The 21,212-nt window shown below is 46.9% G+C and overlaps 1 protein-coding gene across 3 annotated transcripts in view; it reads right to left on the bottom strand.

Moving 5' to 3' along the window:
* The window catches only part of Deaf1 (DEAF1 transcription factor), a 34,372-nt gene that overhangs the window by 2,000 nt on the left and 11,160 nt on the right, over positions 1 to 21,212 (bottom strand). For 2 of the 3 annotated variants that reach the window (XM_021199238.2, XM_029531572.1), the window contains exons 7-11: positions 19,120 to 19,246; positions 18,577 to 18,705; positions 17,466 to 17,594; positions 14,149 to 14,396; positions 5,095 to 5,184 (exon numbers count right to left, since the gene is read on the bottom strand). In XM_021199238.2, the coding sequence (XP_021054897.1) occupies positions 5,095 to 5,184; positions 14,149 to 14,396; positions 17,466 to 17,594; positions 18,577 to 18,705; positions 19,120 to 19,246 (723 nt within the window). The remainder of the gene's footprint in view (positions 1 to 5,094; positions 5,185 to 14,148; positions 14,397 to 17,465; positions 17,595 to 18,576; positions 18,706 to 19,119; positions 19,247 to 21,212) is intronic. The other variant, XM_029531560.1, reaches the window with a different exon arrangement.

Here is a 21,212-nt window from a genome sequence, read left to right on the forward strand (position 1 = left end):
AAAAAAAAAAAAAAGAAAAGGAAAGAAAAAGAAAAGCCAGATTTAAAAATCAGACTTGATAGAAGAAAAATGGCTCAGTGGTTAAGAGCACTCAAAGAGGACCTAGACTCAGTTCCCAGACCCACCTGGCGGCTCACAACTGCCTGTAACTCCAGTTCCAGGGATTCAAGACTCTCCTCTGACCTCCAACCCCCCTCCCCCCAGCTACACTCCAGCACTCAGGAGGTAGAGGCAGGCTGATATATGAGTTTGGGGTCAAGGCCTGCCAGCTCTACAAAGTGAAGAGTTGAGGAGATGGCTGGAGGGTGGTGGTGAAGCATGCTCTTGTTTTGACATCATGAAGATCAGAGCCTGGATCATAGCATTTGTGTGACAGGCCAGGCATTTAGTATATGCCTGCAACCCCAGCTTCAAGAGAAGCAGAGACAGGAGGAAGACAGCTGGGCTTGCTGGCTTCCAGTTAACCAAGGAAGAGTTCAGGAAGTAACTATTTCAAAGGAATGGGTAGATATTAAAGAAATACACCTGATGCCCTCTTTAGGTCTCTCAGCAGGCACCAGTACACAGTGTACACACACACACACACACACACACACACACACACACACACACACACACACTTTTTGTTGCATTTTTTGTTTTGTTTTGATTTTTTTTTTTTTTTTTTTTGAGATAGTGTCTCTAGGTAGCTCTGGCTAGCCTGGGACTTGCTATGTAGACCAGGCTGGACCTGAACTCACAGAGATGGTCTTCCTAAGTGCTGGGATTAAAGATGTGTGCCACCATACTTGGCACCAACATCATGTACTTTTAAAACAATGATTTTTTTTTTTTGAATCCCATTAAGAAAAAGTCTCTATGTGACTGAAAATGACCCTGGCTCATGGATGCAAACAGTGATGTCTTTGGTTTGCTTGAAAATGTTCAGCCCTGGCCAATAGAGCAGGTGCTGACACTTGGCAGGACGTCCTCAGAGAAGCCCACCATTCTGGAGACTTCAGATTCTCCACAGCAGTGAAGCAGAAAGGCTGGCATCGTGATGGCAAACAGACATAACCATCATTGGCAAAGACAGGTCCTGTTATATGGGTAACAAGCAGCACCTTTGTGGTTGAGCGTGCAAGCTATTCCTAACCCTCCCAGCTGATAGCTTCCGGTACACAATGCAGGTGTCTGCACAGCTCATGTGCATAATCTGCAGATTTAGACACATCCTTTCCTGTATATGCCAACCCATATAAGTAAAACCTTAAAGTTAACACCCCTTTTGCAAATGTTGTTAGTTCAGGGATGGTCTTGAAAGCCTCTAACCTCCGTACTTGGAGTGTTGTGGCAAGAAGTCACTAGTTAAAGGCCAGCCTGAGATACATAGTAAACCCTGTATCAAAAAAGGCTAGCTTGGGATACATAGTAAACCCTGTATCAAAAAAGGCTAGCCTTGGGCTGGAGAGATGGCTTAGCAGTTGAGAGCACTGACTGCTCTTCTAGAGGTCCTGAGTTCAATTCCCAGCAATCACATGGTGGTTCACAACCATCTGTAATGGGATCTGATGCCCTCTTCTGGTGTGTAAATGTATTCACATATTAAAAAAAAAAAAAAAAAAAAAAAAAAGGCCAGCCTGGGATACATAGTAAACCCTGTATCAAAAAGAAAAGCCCTAAAAGCCGGGCTGGTGAGATGGCTCAATGGGTAAGAGCACCCGACTGCTCTTCTGAAGGTCCGGAGTTCAAATCCCAGNAACCACATGGTGGCTCATAACCATCCTTAATGAGATCTGACTCCATCTTCTGGAGTGTCTGAAGACAGCTACAGTGTACTTATATATGATAAATAAATAAATCTTTAAAAAAAAGAAAAAAAGAAAAGCCGAGAGGGGGCATGGAGATCACTTAGTAGAAAAGGTCACTTGCTGTCCAGCCTGATGATCTGAATTCAATCTCCAGGACCCACAGGTGGAAAGGGAGTACCACCTCCCTCAGGTTGTCATCTGATATTCATGTGTGTACCTTGGTATGTGTGGCATGCTAAATAAGTAAGTAAATGCATAAATAATGTAATTAAAAGCAAAACAAACAAAAAAAAAAGGGTTGGGTATAGCTCACTGGTAGAGTACTTGCTCGGCCTAAGTTCAAACCCCAGTACAAGTAAAGAACAAACCGTGGGACAAAGGAGCTAGCTGCAATAAGCCGTGTGGGAGTGGGCTCTTCAATATGAAACGTCTAGAACAAGCAAATAAACTTAAGGGAAGTTGATTATCCCCACCAGGGCCTGAGGGAAAATGAGGGTGGCTGGGGTGGGTGGGGGCTCCAGGGATTCTTTTGAGGGATGTTTCAAATGCACTGGATTATTGTACCCCTCTAAAGTTGACACAAGTTCGTTCACAAATTATATTTGTTTAAAGTGGCCTCTGGCTTCTGCTCCTTCAGATCCCAGCTACTGTTGTTCCCTTTGAAGCCAACATCAAAATTTTGGATAGTGACATTCACTTTTTAAAAAAGATTTATTCTTTTTACTTATGTGTGGGGGTGTTTTGCCTGCATGAATGTCTGTGTACTGTGTCTGTGCCTAGTGCTCATGGAGGGCAGAACAAGGCATCAGATTCCCTGGGACTAGAGTTAGGACAGTTGAACGTCAGCATGTGGGTGCTGGGAACTGAACCCAAGTCTTCCGCAAGAACTGCAGTGTTCTTAACCACTGAGCCATCTCTCCAGGCCCCTACATTCATTATATAGTAATTCAAATGAAGAAATAACACGTGCCTTTATCCCAGCACTTGGGAGGCAGAGGCAGGGGGATCTCTGAGTTTGAAGTCAGCCTGGTCTACAGAGTGAGTCCCAGGACAGCCAGAGCTACACGGAGAAATGCTATCCCTTCAATTAAAAGCAAAACCAAAAAAGAAAGCCTGCATGTTTGTCTTTACTGACACAGGACATCGATGGATGGCTGACTTAGCAGTGGCTCCAAGAGGTGGAGTCTCTCACCAAGATTATTCCTAGAAGCAAAGCTCCGGAACAGAAGTCTGCCTGGGCCAAGGTCTCTACTGAGCCGGCTGGTGCCTGCACTTTGGGAAGCTGCAGACTGAGAATGAGAGTCCTGGGTTACCCATGCTCTATGACCTCACCACCAGTGGCCCTGGCCCATGTCCCAGCATCCCCAAGTACCAGTAGAACAACTTGGCTGCTTTTCTCAGTGCAAAAGTGTGTTAGTGGAGTTCAGAAGACGAACTTCTAGCCGGGCGTGGCGGCGACGCCTTTAATCCCAGCGCTCAGCAGCAGGGACAGCTGAGTCTCTGTGAGTTCGAGGCCAGCCTGGTCTACAGAGTGAGTTCCAGGACAGCCAGGGGTGCACAGAGAAACCCTGTCCCCCTTCAAAAAAAATTCACCATTCCCCCCCCAAAAGAGAAGACAAACTTCTGATCTTGCTCCCCAAATCTCTGGCCCCTTGGAGGCAAGTCCAGCTCTAGAGATGTCCAGAGGACACGGCCATGGCACCCCTAAACTCTGGAGGCAATGGCTCCTGAGGATTCCCCAGGGCAGACAGGACTGCCAGGTTCCATCAGGGTGGAATGTTGCACTTTCCTTGTGACATGTGAGGCTCTCTGAGGTACCTTCAGACCTCAGGCTGGGGGGGTGGGGGGGGAGGCATGTCCACTTCATGAGCTGCCCTTAGTGCCTGTATTCCTATATCCACACTTCTGTTACCTAGCCAGGTTTCAGCAAGCCACCAGGCTGAAGGTCTTGTGGGAGGTTCTGTCAGCAGATACGGCTTGAACCTGCGGTGGCTACTAAGCTAGCTCTACAAAGGAACTCTTTAAAATTAGAACAGGCAAAAAAGAAGCAATCAGTTTAATAGGGCGCAACGAACAGAAATTACTCCATAGAGAGTGTTGGGAGGCCATAGCAGCTGCCACAACCCAGACCCGGCTTCATGAAACTTCTACGATAACCATGGGCTAAAGACTGTAAAAAATAAAAATGATGAGGTTACTAACTGCTCGAAAGTGCTCTTGGGAAGGGTAAAAGTGTTAAGCATAGGATGTTCTAAGTGTTCAACTGACAGCGTACTGGTGCCCTATGACAGTACAGATGCAGCCCAACACCATAAACTTATTAAAAACATCATGAGATTTGTTCCCCCCCCCCCAATACTTGATTATTTAGTTCTTGAGTGTGCACTTTGTAGATGACAATGTCATGTCACAATATCAAAAGGTTAGACATGCAAACAACTCTCTTTAATGCTGGGGGGGGGGGGTAGCAAACTTCAAATCCAAGCACCAGGGAAAAGGAACCCACAGGAGGTTCAAGGCCAGCCTGGGCTACATAAACCCTGTTTCAAAAAAAAAAAAGGCTGGAACTGGAGCTGTGGCTCAGGTGGCAGATGGCTGTCTGATTTAAGGTTATTCTTGACTATATATGGAGTTCTACAGTAGCCTGAAATATATGAAACCCTGTCTCAAAGACGAAAAGGGCCAGGCAGTGGTGGTGGTGGCGCACACCTTTAATGCTACCACTCAGGAGGCAGAGGAAGGTGGATCTCTGAGTTTGAGGCCAGCCTGGTCTACAAAGTAAATTCCAGGACAGCCAGGGCTGTGTAGAGAAACCCTGTCTCAAAAAAACCCAAACAAAACAAAGTTTTTAAAAAAAAAGAAGAAAAGAAAAAAAGGAAAGAGCCCTCTTGGCTGCTCTAAGAGCCAATGATTAATAGAAACAATGACACTGGATGACCATTCTTGCAACGTTCTGTGAGGCCTACTGGGCTAGGCCATGGTGAGAGGCCCTCAGAATATGGACTCCTTGCTAGTGGACTTTGCCCAGTGCAGGCCTTACCACAGGCACATAGACGCTCATGTGCTTTCATCTCCCAGATCCAGCTGGGAGCCTGCAGAAATGGAAAGGGAGAACCCAAACCCAGCAGAGGATCCAGCAGGCAGCTCTAAGCAGCCACTGCTCTGAGCACTACCCAGACCATAACCCTGAAGCCAGCGTTCTGGCCTGCAGGTGCTTGGAGGGAGCCCACCTGCCTAGGCACCTATCTAGGACATTAGAGTGGGAAAGGCTGAGGTTATGCAGGCATGTGAGCAGGCACGCTACCTTGCGCTGGCAGAACGTAGAGCAGTAGTTAACCTTGTGGCAGCCGGTACACTCACTCATGGCCTCCCGGCCGCAGTTGACACATGACTGCTGCAAGAAGGACAAACAAGTGTCAGCGTCACAGCAGGCACCAGGCTCCATGGCAGCCACCCATGACCAACAGAAACACTAAGTACCGCTGTGGACTGTGTCCGTCCCAGGGTTGATCAGTTGTACAGAACTGGCTTCCCTTTATCTGAGTTTCCTCTGCACAATGAAACAGAATATTAGCCATGAGGGTAGAGAAAGTCCAGGTTGGGAAAATTCTCAACCCTTCAGCACACCTCCTGAGTGCTTGAGGTCCCAGACTGCAGACACTCGAGGAACCAGCACTACGAACTCTGAGTTGCTTTGAGTGTGTCAGCTCTGCTATGGAATCTGGGTCTAATCCCCAGTGGTCTTAGCACCCCCAAGGTTTCCCACAGGCCGCTCTTCAGTCACTTCATTGAAAGAACACTGTCTAATGTTTCATGTACCTTTTCTTTAAGCCACATTAGTGGAAGATAGTTAATAACTGAAGTGCTGAACACAACCTCTCAGTGACTTATTTTTGTGAAGTAATGAATTATGTATGGCATTCGGCAGCTATAAGCTTGTTGTTGACAAACACTTTCCAACATGGAGAGAACCAGAAAACCTGAGACTGAGCTAGAGTTGGCATCTGTTAGGGTACTGGGCCACACAGGCCAAAGGGACCCATGCTGGTAGGCACTGGGCAGGAACCTGCTGTCACCAATATATACAGCATAAACAATATATATTGTATATATACAATATACCGATGGGACTGGTGGGCTCACAAGGCTGCTCGGTCCACTCTGATCACTGTTTTTGCAGGTTTGCTGGAAACACAATAGTTACTTAAAGGCTCTTGTTCTGAGTTTTAGCTTCCTTCTGTGGTCTCCACCGTGACCACCATCTTCCTATTTGTGAAACATCAGCTACCTCATTCGCTTTAGAAAGCGTTAACTGCAGATGGATCCTGGGTACTGAATTTGGCCTCCAGCACTGTACCAAGCCTCCAGATTCTGCCTCCACTTTAAATGACAAAATACTGTAAAAAAAAATCCGTAGCCATGTAGACAGAATTGGTAGGCCAGAGTCGGGGAAGGCACTGTGGAAGCAGTGGGGGTCCAGACATACAGGAGCAAGGAAGACAGCACTGGCTATAACAGAACATCAGTGAGTTCACCTGCTAGAAAAATGTGACCAGACAGATCAATAGGGCAGGAGACAAACTGGCTGGTTAACTCCGGACTCCTGTCCAGGAGAGCTCCCAGGTGAACTTGCTCAGTGGTCAGGTTTGTAGAAGGAGAGACAGCAGACAATGACAGGCATCCTAGTCCAGGCGGCAAAGATTGCCACTAAACACAGGATGTGGTAAGACAGGACGTGTTCTTCCTGTTGAAGCTTTTTGTCAGTTCCACTGTGAGAAGAGCCAGCCTGAGCACGTCCAACAGATGACCTGCCAGACTTCAGAGCTTCAGAGAAGAGGGGGGCAGCCTGGCCTATGTAGCTGGGGGAAATACCCGTCCCCTTCATGTGCTGGGGTAGCATGTGTGCCCCAGACAGCCCTAAGCACAAAAATGGCAGCAATAATGAAACCCACTGTGGAGCTGGCATTTGTGTTCAGAGGAGGGACAAGAGAGCTGTGATTGACACACTCCTGGAGGACAGCCTGTGATTGTCACAGGGACCCTCTGTACTAATGCTGCAGCTTTTTCTGGAAAAAAAAAAAAAAAAAAAAAAGGAAGAGGGCCCCAAGATTAGTCTCTTTTTTTCAGAGACAACATTCTACCACACCAGCAGAGGGACACCAGTGACAGCCATCTGTGCTACCAAAGAAACTTCAAAAATGTCCCCCAAGTGTTCTAGAAACCTGTCATCTGCGTGGAACCACAGAGTGGCTTTCCATGGATGAGCCTCAACAGAAGAGGATCACCACTGTGCTCTCCAGTAAAGAGGCCACAGAACTTCCTCTGGGGCATGTGGTCTGAAGAGCCAGCCCAGTGTGAGCCTGGAGCCTCCATGTCCAGCAGCCTCTGCCTCAGAAAGAATGGGTACACAGACCCTGAGCCTCAAAGGGAGGGCCAGTGAACTGTCCATTAGCACAGCACACAGATTGCCTTCAATGTCAACTTACAGCATGACAGGAAAATGAACAAGGACCAGCTACACCATCCACTGCTTTTGGCGTCACTCCTTTCTAAATTATACAAACTGAATGTCACAGGTGACTGAGCAATGTCTCACAGAAGACCCCCAAGAAGATGAAGGTTTACCCAATACAGTGCTCATTAATCCCCAATCACTCAATAATATATTTGTCATCAGTCTGTAAATGCTCTTTAAGCCTACTTGAACTTGGGACCTGCTAATGCTGGGGGTGGCTCAGTGCCTTGTCCCTAGATTACTAGTTGTAGCTAGCCAGGCTGGTCTCAAACTCAGAAACCTACCTGTCTCTTTGCTCCCAACTTCTTTGAAGACTTTCACGTTTTTATTACATTTATTTATGTGTGGGTGTTTGAAAATACATGACATGGTACACATGTGCAGATCAGAGAACAGCTTGCAGGAGTCCAGCATGTTCCTAGGATCAAACTCAGGTCATCAGGCCTGGCAGCAAATACCTTTATATACTGAACCACCTTGCTGGCTGTCTTTAACACCTTTAAGAAATGAATAATTTGGCTCTATTTTCAGTGTGAGATGCACCTAGAACTCATCAGAGAACGGCAGAGGATGGAGGCGCTGGTGCCCGTCTTCCCTAGCTGCCAGCTGATTACATAGGTACTCTCAGTTCATCCTGGGGTTGAAAGGTCACGGGGAGTCTGCTATGTGACTGAGTCCAGGGATCAAAAAGGAGGGACTATTGAGCCACAGGGCCTGTATTAGATAAGGCCTGTCTCCTGAACCAACAGGATGGGAGAATTCAGAGAGGGAGTCACACTACACACTAGGTGTGTACCTTCCTGAAGGACCCAGCCAATGAGAAGTTCCATGCCAGAGAAACGCATCAGGGACAAGAAGAAACACCATTTTGCAGCAGGTCTGCACAGCAGCTCTTCATGCCTTTTGTCTAGGCAGAGGCCTGACTCTGCTTGTCCCAGTCTTGCTATCCTGGGTCTCCTGTCCTTTTATTATGAAGTAAGGATCTTTGTCTCTCACACCTTGCCCCAAAGATCATATGACTGAGTACTATGCCAGATGATGGCCTGGAGAAAATGAAGCCACTTTCCTCCAATACGAATCTCTGAGACTTTCATGTGCCCTCAGCTCTACAGACAGCCCTGCTTCTGCTTGTGTCCTCTCAGATAGATGTTCACAGAACCCCAGTAGGTCTACTCCATCTGGCCTCTCCTGTTTCTGAAGGACCCCACTCCCTAGGGCAAGGGAAGCAAAGGCCCACCCCGCCTCTCTCACAAGCAGTTTATAGTCCACTTTCAGTCTAAGACGGATGTTCCCTCTCTGTGTATGCTTGCTGGTGATGCTGCAGGGGAAATGGGTAAAAGACAGACATGTAGCTCCTGCCACAGCCTGTTTTTCTAGTCTATTAAAAGCATAAAAGGATAGCCAAGTGGCGGTGACACAAACCTTTAATCCCAGCACGAAGGAGGCAGAGGCACCTGGAGTCTGGTCTACAAAGCAAGTTCCAAGACAGCCAACGTTACACAGAGAAACCTTGTCTCAAAAACCAAAACCAAAAAGCACATGAGGTGCTTTGGAATTCAGTACATATAGACATATAGTCCCAGAACCTGGAATTCAGTACATATAGACATATAGTCCTGGTACCTGGGAGGAAGATGCAGCAGGATTGCAAGTTCTAGACCAACCTGGGCTACACAGCAACCAAGAAAGAAAGGTGTGTGTGCACCTGTGTAAGAGCGCCAATGTCCCCAAGTGGGAGTAAAATGGAGTGAGACAGTGAGGACCAGCCGTCATGGTGCTTGGTCATGGCTGAGCATTACAGGCTACTCTGATCGACCCTATCTCTGGGTCAGAAAGAAGCAGCATCCAGAATGGTGTCTCATCTAAGTGTTGCTCATGGACAAGCTGCAGGTAGAATGGTGACTCTCAGGAGGAGCATTCCCAACGGTCCTCAGAGGACACAGAAGGGAGGGATGCACATCTCCTCGCCAACACCTACTTCAGAAGTGCAGTATGAGGGCGGACTGGGGTGGAGGATTCTTTTCAGACCCATCCAGGCAAAATTTCAAAGGCCCCTTGTCCAGCACCATGGCCTGTCCCTTCAAGGCAGCAGCTCTACTTTTGCAGGTGTGGCCTCCACAGGTTACACAGAGATGAGAGGAAAGCAGTGGCTGGCTGGTATCTGGACGCTGGAAGAAGCTGCCAGAACCTGGCCTACATACACACCCGAAGCCTGATAATTGAAAGTAGGAAAGCTAGGGGCTGGAGAGCTGGCTCGCTGGCTAAGAGCACTGGCTGCTCTGCTACAGGACCAGAGTTCAATTCTCAGCACCCACATGGCAACACAACTGTCTATAACTCCCGTTCCAAGGAATCTGACACCCTCACACAGACAGACACCCAGAACCCCAATATATAAAAAAATGAAAATAGGTAAATCATTAAAAAACAAAACAAAACAAAAACAAAAACATGTGCTAGAGAGATGGCTCAGTGGTTAAGAGCACTGACTGCTCTTCCAGAGGTCCTGAGTTCAAATCCCAGCAACCACATGGTAGCTCACAACCATCTGTAATGGGATCTGATGCCCTCTTCTGGAGTGTGTGAAGCCAACTACAGTGTATGTATATAATAAAATAAATAAATCTTTAAAAAAAAAAAAACTAAGCTGTTAAAAAAAAAAAATGGCAACTGTGTGCTGTGTTGCATGCTCTGTGCTGCATGCTGCGTGCCATATGCTGCGTGTTGTATGTTGTGCTCTGTGCTGGACACTGTGTGCTGTGCTGGGCACTGTGTGCTGTGTGTGTGCTGCATGCTGGCTGAAACATAAACTTACACTCTGTGGGCCAGGCTGAGACTCTGGGAGATGGATGAATGGGCCAGTATTGCATGTTCTGTGCTGCATGTCATGCTGTGTGCCTAGGGGTTATTCCTACAATGGGTCATCACTTCAGGTACTAGCTATGCTAAGGGAGCCTTGTGCATCCTCCCTCAGAACACTGATAGAGAATGATCTGAGGAGCTGGGTCTCAACGAGAAAAATGGAATAGGTGTGAGTGTCTTGCTAGACAGACAACTGAAGAAGACAAAAGCGTCAAATCCAGATTCATCACAAAGGACTGCCAGCAGGCACAGGCCGAGGGGTTGGGTTAATAGTATTTAACTGGAGGCCAAGAGCAAGTGCCTTTTTATCCCCTGATCGGGTGTATTCCTGTGAATGAATTAACTCCTGTGAAATAACTGTCTTTCTACCCAGCCCCTAGGGACTGCTCCTTCTTGAGTCTATGAGGTCAGCATTTCCTAGATGTCCCACTGTTACATACACAGGTCCCCTCAAGCAGTTTCTTGGGGACTCAGGGATGAGCAGTGGCATCTCTGGTCAGCAGCCAGGAAGACAACAGTGGAGGGCCACATTCCTGCTCTGAGACTGTCTTACTCAAGTGAATGTTAAGTTTATTCTGGAGAAGGCAAGGACAGCTCTTCCTTGTCAGAGTCTGAGCAGATGGACCTCTCCTGTGCCTGTACCTTTGAACTGCTCAGCAAGTGGGCAAGGGCTCTTGGATGCAGTGTCCTTGACAGGCAAGGGCATTTGCTTTTCTTAATCTCTGCATATGTAATCTCTCTCTCTCTCTCTCTCTCTCTCTCTCTCTCTCTCTCTCTCTCTCTCTCACACACACACACACACACACACACACACAAAACCTCATTGTTAAAAGTGGCATATATACACAGAAAATCCTGTAACAAATTGCTTCAGCTAGGCTAAATTTGATCTCTTTTAAAATTCCAAATTAAATGTGAAAGCTAGCAGACTCAGGACCCCTCCAGCCCTGTTAAATTAACTCCTGCACTACCTCCTGAAAGCCCCTCAGTGAGGCTTAGCTGGCCCTAGTACACTAGAAAGGGTCCCAGCACAGTCTCTCCAGCATGATCTCTCCAGCATGGTCTCTCCACTCCAACACAAGCCTTGTTTGCCACTTCCTAGCCTGTGATCAAGCAGGACTGCCTGCGAATCAAACTGTGATGGCAAGGGATTCTTTTCTCAGAGAGTACGGGTTCAGAGGATGCAAACTCAGTAATGCCAGTGTGTTTAGGTTCCAGCTGGTATGTTTGGATGTTCATGTTTCAGCCAATCTCAAGAAAATCCACACTTTTTCTACACGTAAAAAGAAGACACCTGCTGGGCGGTGGTGGCGCATGCCTTTAATCCCAGCACTCGGGAGGCAGAGGCAGGTGGATTTCTGAGTTCTAGGCCAGCCTGGTCTACAAAGTGAATTCCAGGACAGCCAGGCCTATACAGAGAAACCCTGTCTCGAGAAAAAAAAAAAAAAAAAAAAAAAAGAAGACACCTGAGCTATTGACCATGATTCCCTCCTCCCCCCACTTTGTACATTCAGGGACCCACGAACAGAGCCTTCCTATAGGATTCTAATGAGGCGCCAATAGGGCCAATCCTCAAAAGATTTGAGTTCTAGTTTAGACCCCTCCAGTGCACCAGAGCTCAGTGTCTAGCACATTTATCAAAGCCACCATTATGTATGTTGGGCTGTGCACCCAGGAGCCAGATGGTGACAGGGTTCTTTACTTCCCTCTGGTCTGTTCCCACCAGCCATGTGACTCTGGTCACACAGCAGTCAAGGCCTGTTCCTAGCATCACCAGATTCAGTACAAGACCAGTCACTGTGCCCAACTGACAGCTAGTGGGTTCTTTTTGTTAATATTGTTATCTATTGTTTGTTTGTTTGTTTGTTTGTTTGAGATAGGTCTCACTATGCAGCTCTGGCCTTCCTGGAATTCACTATGTAGACCAGGCTGGCTTGGAATTCACAGAGCTCCACCTACTTCTGCCTCCCAAGTGCAGAAGGTGTGCTCCACTACACCCAGCTTGTTATATATTTTGAAAATTCTATAATTCTCTGTGTATGACTGTTTTACTTGCATGTATGTATGATCACCAAATGTATGTAGTGCCCTTGGAACTCTTCAGACAGAAGGAAAGCCTGAAGAAGAGTTACATAGTGTCAAGTTATTATGACTAATATTGTTGCAAAATACTGAAATAACCGGAGGAAGTAGGCAGGCCATTATCAAGTACATAGCAATTTCACCGAAACAGAGCACACACTACAGCACAAAATGAATCTGAATAAACTGAAGCAGGATAAACTAACACAGTCCTGAAAACTAACACCGAGTAGACTGAGGCAGGAGGATCATGAGATGGCCAGTCAGAGCTAAATAGGAAGATCCTGCCTCAAAAACCAAACCAGGCCTGGTGGCTTTCCTATAACCCCAGTACCTGGAGGTTAGAGGGAGGAGGATCCCAAGTTTAAGGCCAGCCTCATTTACACGGCAAGTTGAATGCTAGCCTGGGCTACATGAGACCTTGTCTCAAAACACCGGGGTGGATATGGTGGTGTACACTTTTACTCTCAGCATTAAACACACTAAGCATGCAGGCAAAGGCAGGTGGATCTGTGAGCTCCAAGGTAGCCAGGACTATACAGAGGGGCTCTGTCTTAAAAATAAAACCAACCAACAAACAAATCCACATAAAATAACAAACATAACTTAAGTCCCACAGAAAACGGTTTTCAGAGCCACACTAGAATAAGGACAACTGCCACAAGAAACAGAAAATCCTCAACTACCTGAGAATCCTACATATTTCTAAGCGATCTAGATCAAGTGTGAAAGCAGACCTGCATCCAGCCATCACCTGCTTCTCAGCAGGTCTCTGGTTGAGAAAGGAAAGTCTTCTCCACAACTGCTGCTGGAGTGACTGAAGGAAAACGGACCTCAAGATGCACAGTGTTGTGGTGACAAGAAGGGGACACTGCCGGGCCTCTGCACTGCTGGAGCTCCACAGCTCTGCACTGACCTCTGACAAGCATAGGGGGGCAGGAATGCCAGGGGATGACACTGGGAGCCACTGGGGTAGCTGCCCTCACCAGTGTGGCGGGTGATGTTTGCCAAAGCTCTAATAGGATATAGGCATTTTACTGAGGTTCAATTTTGCTTTCATTAAAAAAAAAAAAAAAAGTCCAAAGCACAGAGAAAATGTTAATAGTCATTTATCTTCAGATGCATTGAGCCCTGGTGTTGAGAAGCTACAGGAAAACATGGTAGTCACAAGGTCACAGCATCCTCCATGGCCCACAGGAGGCAGGGCACTGCAGCGGCAGATGGAAAATTGTGTGTTTATCTATCAGATCCACACCAAGTAACACTTTACAGAGTTAAAATAGGAGACATGTTTTACTATATAAAAATAGGCTGAATGCAGAAACAGCTATGAATACTATGCATTCAAAAATAATGGTTGGTGGCCAGGCAGTGGTGGCGCACGCCTATAATCCCAGCACTTGGGAGGCAGAGACAGGCGGATTTCTGAGTTCGAGGCCAGCCTGGTCTACAGAGTGAGTTCCAGGACAGCCAGGACTACACAGAGAAACCCTGTCTCGAAAAACCAAAAAAAAAAAAAAAAGGAAAAAAAAAAAAAAAAAAAAAAATAATGGTTGGTGTACCTTTAATTCCAGCTCTTAGGAGGCAGAGGCAGGCGGATTTCTGAGTTCGAGGCCAGCCTGGTCTACAGAGTGAGTTCCAGGACAGCCAGGACTACACAGAGAAACCCTGTCTCGAAAAACCAAAAAAAAAAAAAAAAAAAAAAAAATGTCTTCCCTGCTGAAATATGCCAATCTTACACAAAATGCTTCATTAGTGTCTGCTACCCTCATTTGTATTATTTTCCAGATCTCCCTTCTCAGGGCTAGTAGATCAATGATCTTCGTAGGCCAGCACAGGAATCATAGGCTATTCCAGGGCCAAGGGAGGGTGATGGGTATAGGTCTGAGCTCACATTACCTCTTTCCTCTCTGCATCAACCTGTATCCTCGCCTGGGTCACAGCAGCTTCCCTGCAAGAGCTCGCCTGCTTGGCTTGTTCAAACAGCGTCTTCAGCTGCTGAGCTGTGTTGAGTAGGGAGTTGACCATCTCTTCCAGGTACAGCCAGTTCCGATGTTCTGACATCTCCAGCCCACTGACCACGGTGGGAGAGACAGCTTTGGTGGGGGTGGACGGTGGCACGGCCAAGGCAGGCAGCGATGTCAGGACTAGAATGTAGAATGTGGGATAAACAAGAGATTAGTGACTTCCAGACTTAGTTACAGCCTCAGGTGGGAGGAGATGCACTGGAGATGAGCAATGTCCCCACTCTGGCTCGCATTCCCACATGCTATTAGCTAAAAGCCTTCCTTGAGGACTGATCACTTCTAACATGAGGCCTACAGTAGAAGCTCACAGACAGAGAAGAGAAAGTAATAGCAACCAAGACACTCACCCAGGGAAGGGGTAGCCATGAAACATAGATGCCAACAGCCACAGGACACTCACCCAGGGAAGGGGTAGCCATGAAACATAGATGCCAACAGCCACAGGACACTCACCCAGGGAAGGGGTAGCCATGAAACATAGATGCCAACAGCCACAGGACACTCATCCAGGGAAGGGGTAGCCATGAAACACAGACGCCAACAGTCACAGGACACTCACCCAGGGAAGGGGTAGCCATGAAACACAGATGCCAACAGCCACAGGACTCTCACCCAGGGAAGGGGTAGCCATGAAACACAGACGCCAACAGCCACAGGACACTCACACTGAGGGCAAGGAGAACAGAGACATTCAGCCAGCACCACACACAGGAACACCAAGCCTTATCTGGAAAGTCTTTCTGGGGTCTGCAGTCAACATCGATGTGAGAGTCATGATTCTCCAGGCTGGAGAAGAAAGCTACCAAGATAGACAGAGGGGACCAGAACACACTTTGATTTTAGACTCAGTAGACACTGTGAACCTCCTCTGCAGGTGGGTCTAGAAGAGAGGTGCATGTGGGGGTACAAAGCACTTCCTACTGTAGTCTACTGAGCAGTTTGGGCATAGACACACCATGAATACCCGACGTGACAGGGCTTCTGTGGGATGCTCTTTCTACTGCACAGAGCCTCTTTCCATTCTACTGTGAACTGAATAAGGCACCCAGTTATCACAAAAGCTAGTACTCAGCAGTTCCAATCTCTATGATGTAGGCCAGATATACCAGTGGCTTCTGAAGGGAGAGGGGAATATAAAACTTGGGATGGGGGCTAGTAAGGTTGCTCAGTGAGTAAAGCACTTGTAGCACAAGCATAAAAACCTGAGTTTGAATCCCAGGAACTCAGGGAAGATCTAGATGTGATAGTGCACATCTACAATCCCAGCATGCCTCTGAGCTTTGAGGTGAGATAGAGGAGACAGGAGAGACTGCCCAGGCTTTCAATGACAGCTAACTTAGTACTGGCATTGCAAAAACAAGAGGCCTTGGTCAGACAAGGTGGAAGGTGAAGATTGATACCCAAGTCAGTCAAGCTATAGTGCACCAGGGCATCATAAAGCCATACTCCATACACAGAGAGAGAAAGAGAGAGAGAGAGAGAGAGAGAGAGAGAGAGAGAGAGAGAGAGAGAGACTGATTGACTAATGAAAAAATGAAAACGTTGGGATGAACCTCAAGTATCTAGTTAAGGCAGAAAGAAAGTCCCTGCAGTGAGGGACAAGTCAACACAGAGGCCACCTATGCAGCTCCTGCTGCCTCACACAGGGCTCTAAGTCTCGGAGTATGAACAGAAATCAGGAAAGTAGCCAAAGAATTGACTAAAACGGGAAGCCCTATATCAGACCTAGTGGGAAGTGGGCAGAGGCACCGTAGACTCTGTGGTCTCAGGAAGCTCCTACGAGAGTTCCCTACTCTCACTCAGTCGTCAGGGTTACCCACAGCAAGAAGCAGACAGGGTTCAGAAGACACAGGATCCCAGGCAGCCCATATCACAGGTCTGCACTATCACTGACAACAACAACCCATTCACAGGAGCCAATGTCACAGTGCCAGGGGAAGGGGCCTGCTACACAACAATGGTTGGTAACCTCCAACAAAGCAGGTGAAAGACCAAGTGTCAAGGGGACAGATTCCACCCTGCCACCGGGGACTACCAGTCACTGGGTGACTAGGAAATGCTGACTTAATTCCTGAGTTTTAAACCATCTTTTGTGTGTGTAGGAAACAAAACACTGAAGCATGTTGGTTAATGTCTGCAACTACTCTTAAATAGTTTGGAGGGAGGAGGAAGTTCTTTGTATTGTATTTACAAGTCTGCTGAATATGTGAAATCTATTTTTAAAAATATATTTTAATGTTATTAAATATCTGTGGTCTCCTGTAAGCTGAGTCCCAAAATGAGCAGTAGGGAACAAATCCTCCTCAGGAAGATAGAACCCAGGCTTCGGCAAAGACGGAGAGGAGGCTGACATGGGATTCTCAATGCTGAGAAACTTGACAAGTATAAAACCAAATGCCCTTCAGCAGGGGAAGATGCAGGTAATATTTTGTCCATAATATGTACCTTTAAAAGGTATACTGACAGCCGGGCATGGTGGCGCACGCCTTTAATCCCAGCACTCGGGAGGCAGAGGCAGGAGGATTTCTGAGTTCGAGGCCAGTCTGGTCTACAGAGTGAGTTCCAGGACAGCCAGGGCTATACAGAGAAACCCTGTCTCGAAAAACCAAAAAAAAAGGTATACTGACACAGAAATTTGCTCAAGATGTGCCACTAAGTGAAAACCCAAAGTCAAGGTGCCCACACAGAGAGGGTCATCTCGGCTCTCAACTGTGGGGACACAGATACTGGCACAGTCCCTCATACCAAACACCGCTTGATCCAATTCCATGGCTGTCAAGGCAAGGAGATAGTCTGCTCATACATTTCTGTTGGGTGGACCTGACAATACCAACAATAGGTCATTTCAGTCTCTATGGAAGCAGCCTGATACAAACAAAGGAAACCTTCTATATGAGTAAACAGCATAGCTGTGTGTAATAAAACTTTATTTGCAAACACAGGCAGAAGGCTGGACCTTGTCAACTCTAACCTAGTACTCCGAGAGGAAAAACCAACCACATCGGCAAAGCCTGTTTCACTCACAAGAAGCAGTTCTGAGGTTGGGGCACTGGGTCAGAGGTAGGGCACTCGCCTAGCATGTATGAAATGCTGCTGGTTCCATCGCCAGCACTACAGAGAATAAAAATCAAACAAAACCATAATTTTGAAGACTATAGCTTACATGCACATAAATTCTTTTATACTCACCAATTTTGGGGTGTGATGTTGGCAATGCAGCTTCTGGAAACGGGGCGATCTGGCAGCTGTCCTGATAGCCAGGGTAGTGGGGTTCAGGGTGGCCAACCCTGCAGGGGGGCTGCACACCAGCCTCCTGCACTGTGAGAGAGAAGCAGACAGCCTCAGCGCAGCAGATTTAATTCCAAGTCCTCCAGTTGCATACTCAACCCAGAGATTTCGGACCTTGATGGCTGCTGAGTGACCTGAGTATATATTTTGAATCGATGATACCCTGAAATTCAGGTGGTTGAAGAAATTAAATTTATCACAAAAAATATCACGTAGGCTGGTGGATGGCTCAGCAGGTAAGAGCACTGACTGCTCTTCCGAAGGTCCTGAGTTCAAATCCTAGCAACCACATGTTGGCTCACAGCCACCTGTAATGAGATCTGATGCCCTCTTCTAGAGTGTCTGGAGATAGCTACAGTATACTTACATAAATAAATAAATAAATAAATAAATAAATAAATCTATAAATCTTTGGAAAAAAAGATATATGCTTTGTTAACATGACTCTCAGAATATTTAAAATGACACATGATTAGGATTGTTTCTTTTCTTTTTTTAAAGACTTATTTATTTAATGTATATACGAGTAGACTGTAGCTATATAGATGGTTGTGAGCCTTCATGTGATTTTTGGAATTTAGGACTTCTGCTCCCTCCGGTCAACCCCGCTCACTCCAGTCGGCCCTGCTCTGGCCCAAATATTTTTTATTATTATACATAAGTACACTGTATCTGTCTTCAGATGTGCCAGAAGAGGGATTACAGGTGGTTGTGAGCCACCATGCGGCGGCTGGGATTCAAACTTGGGAAGAGCAGCACTCTAACCCGCTGAGCCACTTCGCTAGCCCCTGACTAGGGCTGTTTCTAGTGGCTAGTGTCAGTCTAAAGCAACATCAGCAAATGTCACCTGTCTCCAGTTCTAAATGTTGGTCACAGTGCTTAGTGCTTTTTCTCCAATACGCACCAGGCTCCTATCAAGATAGAGTCCTACTTAAGTCTCTGCTGAGGAGCCAGGCAACAGAGACTGTCATAGGGATTGGGGACATACCAGGCAGATCCCGCGACAGTTTACCTGTGGCTCCTGCAAAGACATCACCTTGGGCTGGGCTTTCAGAGATGACAGCAGTGGCCTCTACAGTGGATGCTCTGTCAAAGGTCAGTGCCCCAGAGGTAGTGATCTGTCCTGAGGGTGTCACAGTGACTGGAAAGGCAAAAAGGCACTTGATTCAAGGCCACATCAGGCACTGGGCTGGAAGCATGCACTGCTCTTTACAAAGGTGCAGGCTTCAGAGAGATCCCAGGAGCAGACATAGGGACATACCCAACATGTGGTATGACATCAGGAAATCAGTGACCTTGAATCCTAGGGGAAAGAGCCAGAGAGGGTGGGACTCAGGCCTCTATCCACACTGCCAAGTCTGACTGTGGGGCCAGGAACTGTGCACTCCAGTCAGAAAATAAAATGTGAATGAACTTTAAAATAATTTATAGTTTGAATCAAAGGAAGACTTTTCATTGTCAGGTTATCTCAGAAATGAGAATTCTTGAGTTGGGCTAATTTAGAAAGACAGGATGACAACTCAGCAAAGCTCTGCTGTGCTATGCTAGCACTCACAGGTGGTGGCCGCCGTGGCGGGAAGCAGGGTGATGTTCTTGGGGGAATCCTTCTTCACTGGAGTCGTGGGCAGCTCATTCTCTTTCTTGCGCCTTTTATAAGGGACGAAGAGCCTGACAGGGCCACTCTGGGGGGAGAAAGGTAAAACTGACCACAGGCAACCTTTGAAGGACACTTCCTGCTTCCCACTCCTTATCAACTCAGTGACTCTATTACGACTGCAGAGAGCAGACGTCCACAGGAGCCCTCAGAATGGCAGAGAAGACATTTTTTGAAGAAATTCATGAAGAGGACTGCTGCCAGGGACGCACACAGCCTCGACAGCTGGAGCTGTAGAGTCGTAGAAGGGAAGTGGGCCAAGGGAAGGAGAACAAGGAAACCCCAGCCTGAAGTGAAAATCATCAGCAGTGGGAGCGTCATGCAGAGCCATCTGTAACTCAAGGAAGCGGCTGGTGCTGGCCTATAATCTCAATAACCAAGGCAGAGGCAAGATAACTGCCACATGTTCAAGTCCAACCTGAGTTACAGTGTGAGGCCCCACTTCAAAAAGAAAAGGCTTAGGGGCTAGGCCCAGTGGCACAGGCCTTTAATCCCAGCCTTTGGGAAGCAGAGACAGGTGGATCTTTGTGAGTTCAAGACCAGCCTCATCTACATAGCGAGATCCTGTCCTAAAAATAAAAACAAACAAACAAGAAGCTCAGTGGTGGATGACAGCACTTGATAGCCACCAAACCTATCAAGACTGAAACCTGGGTTTGATCCCTGTCTCCTTAATTTGCTATAGACATGCCCATAAAATATCTGATATAAATAATTCCTCAATTGAGATTCCTTCTTCTAGGTAGTACACACCTCTACCTGGTGAGTGCTGACATTACAGGTGTGTGGAATCTACGTGATGCAGGGGGTTAAACCCAGTGGTTTCGAGCATGCTGGGCAAACAGTCTTCCAACTGAGCTAGACCCCTAGCCCTCCCTCCTCTATGTGGTTCTTTAGCACCTGAGCATGCACCTCTGCTGGCTACAGCTGCTGTGCTGTGTGGGCTGGGCTTCTTTCTCATCTCCATCTTAGTTGAGAACCAGACCTTGCAGGTGACACACTGTGGTAGGAGTGGGTATTGACACCCACTATCCCTGGCTTTTTGCTGTTTCATTGTCTCCTGCAGGTATAATGGCTTCTGAAAGTTCAACCTGTGTGTGCAGTTACCTCAGATAAAAGTAAGCCTCTGGCTAGTTGGTTCTGTCTTTGGCTTCTCTACTAAGCAGTGCCAACTTGTAGAGCTACAGTAGGGCTCCAGAGTTCCTAACAGATTCCTGGCATGAAAATTGCCATTATCAAAGAAAAAAAAAAGAAAAAAAGAAAAAAAGAAAAAAGAAAGAAAATTGCCATTATCTTAGCAGGTTAACCTATGGCTCTTCAAGGCAAACTCTGGAGCCTGCTCTTAACCAACCCAAGTAAGCTTTTCTTGGCTGCTGGTTTTTTGTTTTGTTTTTTTGTTTTAAGATTTATTTATTGTACGTATATGAATACACTGTTGCTGTCTTCAGACACACCAGGAAAGGGTATCAGATCCCATTAGAGATGGTTGTGAGCCACCATATGGGTGCTGGGAATAGAACTCAGGACCTCTGGAAGAGTAGTCAGTGCTCTTTTTTTTGTTTGTTTTTGTTTTTGTTTTTTTGAGACAGGGTTTCTCTGTGTAGCCCTGGTTGTCCTGGAACTCACTTTGTAGACCACGCTGGCCCTGAACTCAGAAATCCACCTGCCTCTGCCTCCCAAGTGCTGGGATTAAAGGTATGTGTCACCACCACCCAGCTACAAAGTCACTTCTTTAGAGGAGTCATAGTTCATTCTATCAGAATGGCAGCCTCACTGTGTGATCAGGGATTAAGGTGAGTCCCACTGCAATTGGAAAGTAGCCCTAAAACATTCTCAGTTGAAGAGACCAAGCAATAGGTTCAGCCAGCTTGATCCAGAGGTGCTGAGGTAAGGGGTCTTAGCCTAGCACTTTTGGAAAGTTACTATACCCTATAACTATTAGGTGAGCAAGGCTATAGCCCACCCCTCTTCTTTTTTTTTTTTTTTTTTTTTTT

This window comes from Mus pahari, chromosome 1 (assembly GCF_900095145.1).
Source record: "Mus pahari chromosome 1, PAHARI_EIJ_v1.1, whole genome shotgun sequence".
In the NCBI taxonomy this organism is placed as follows: domain Eukaryota; kingdom Metazoa; phylum Chordata; class Mammalia; order Rodentia; family Muridae; genus Mus; species Mus pahari.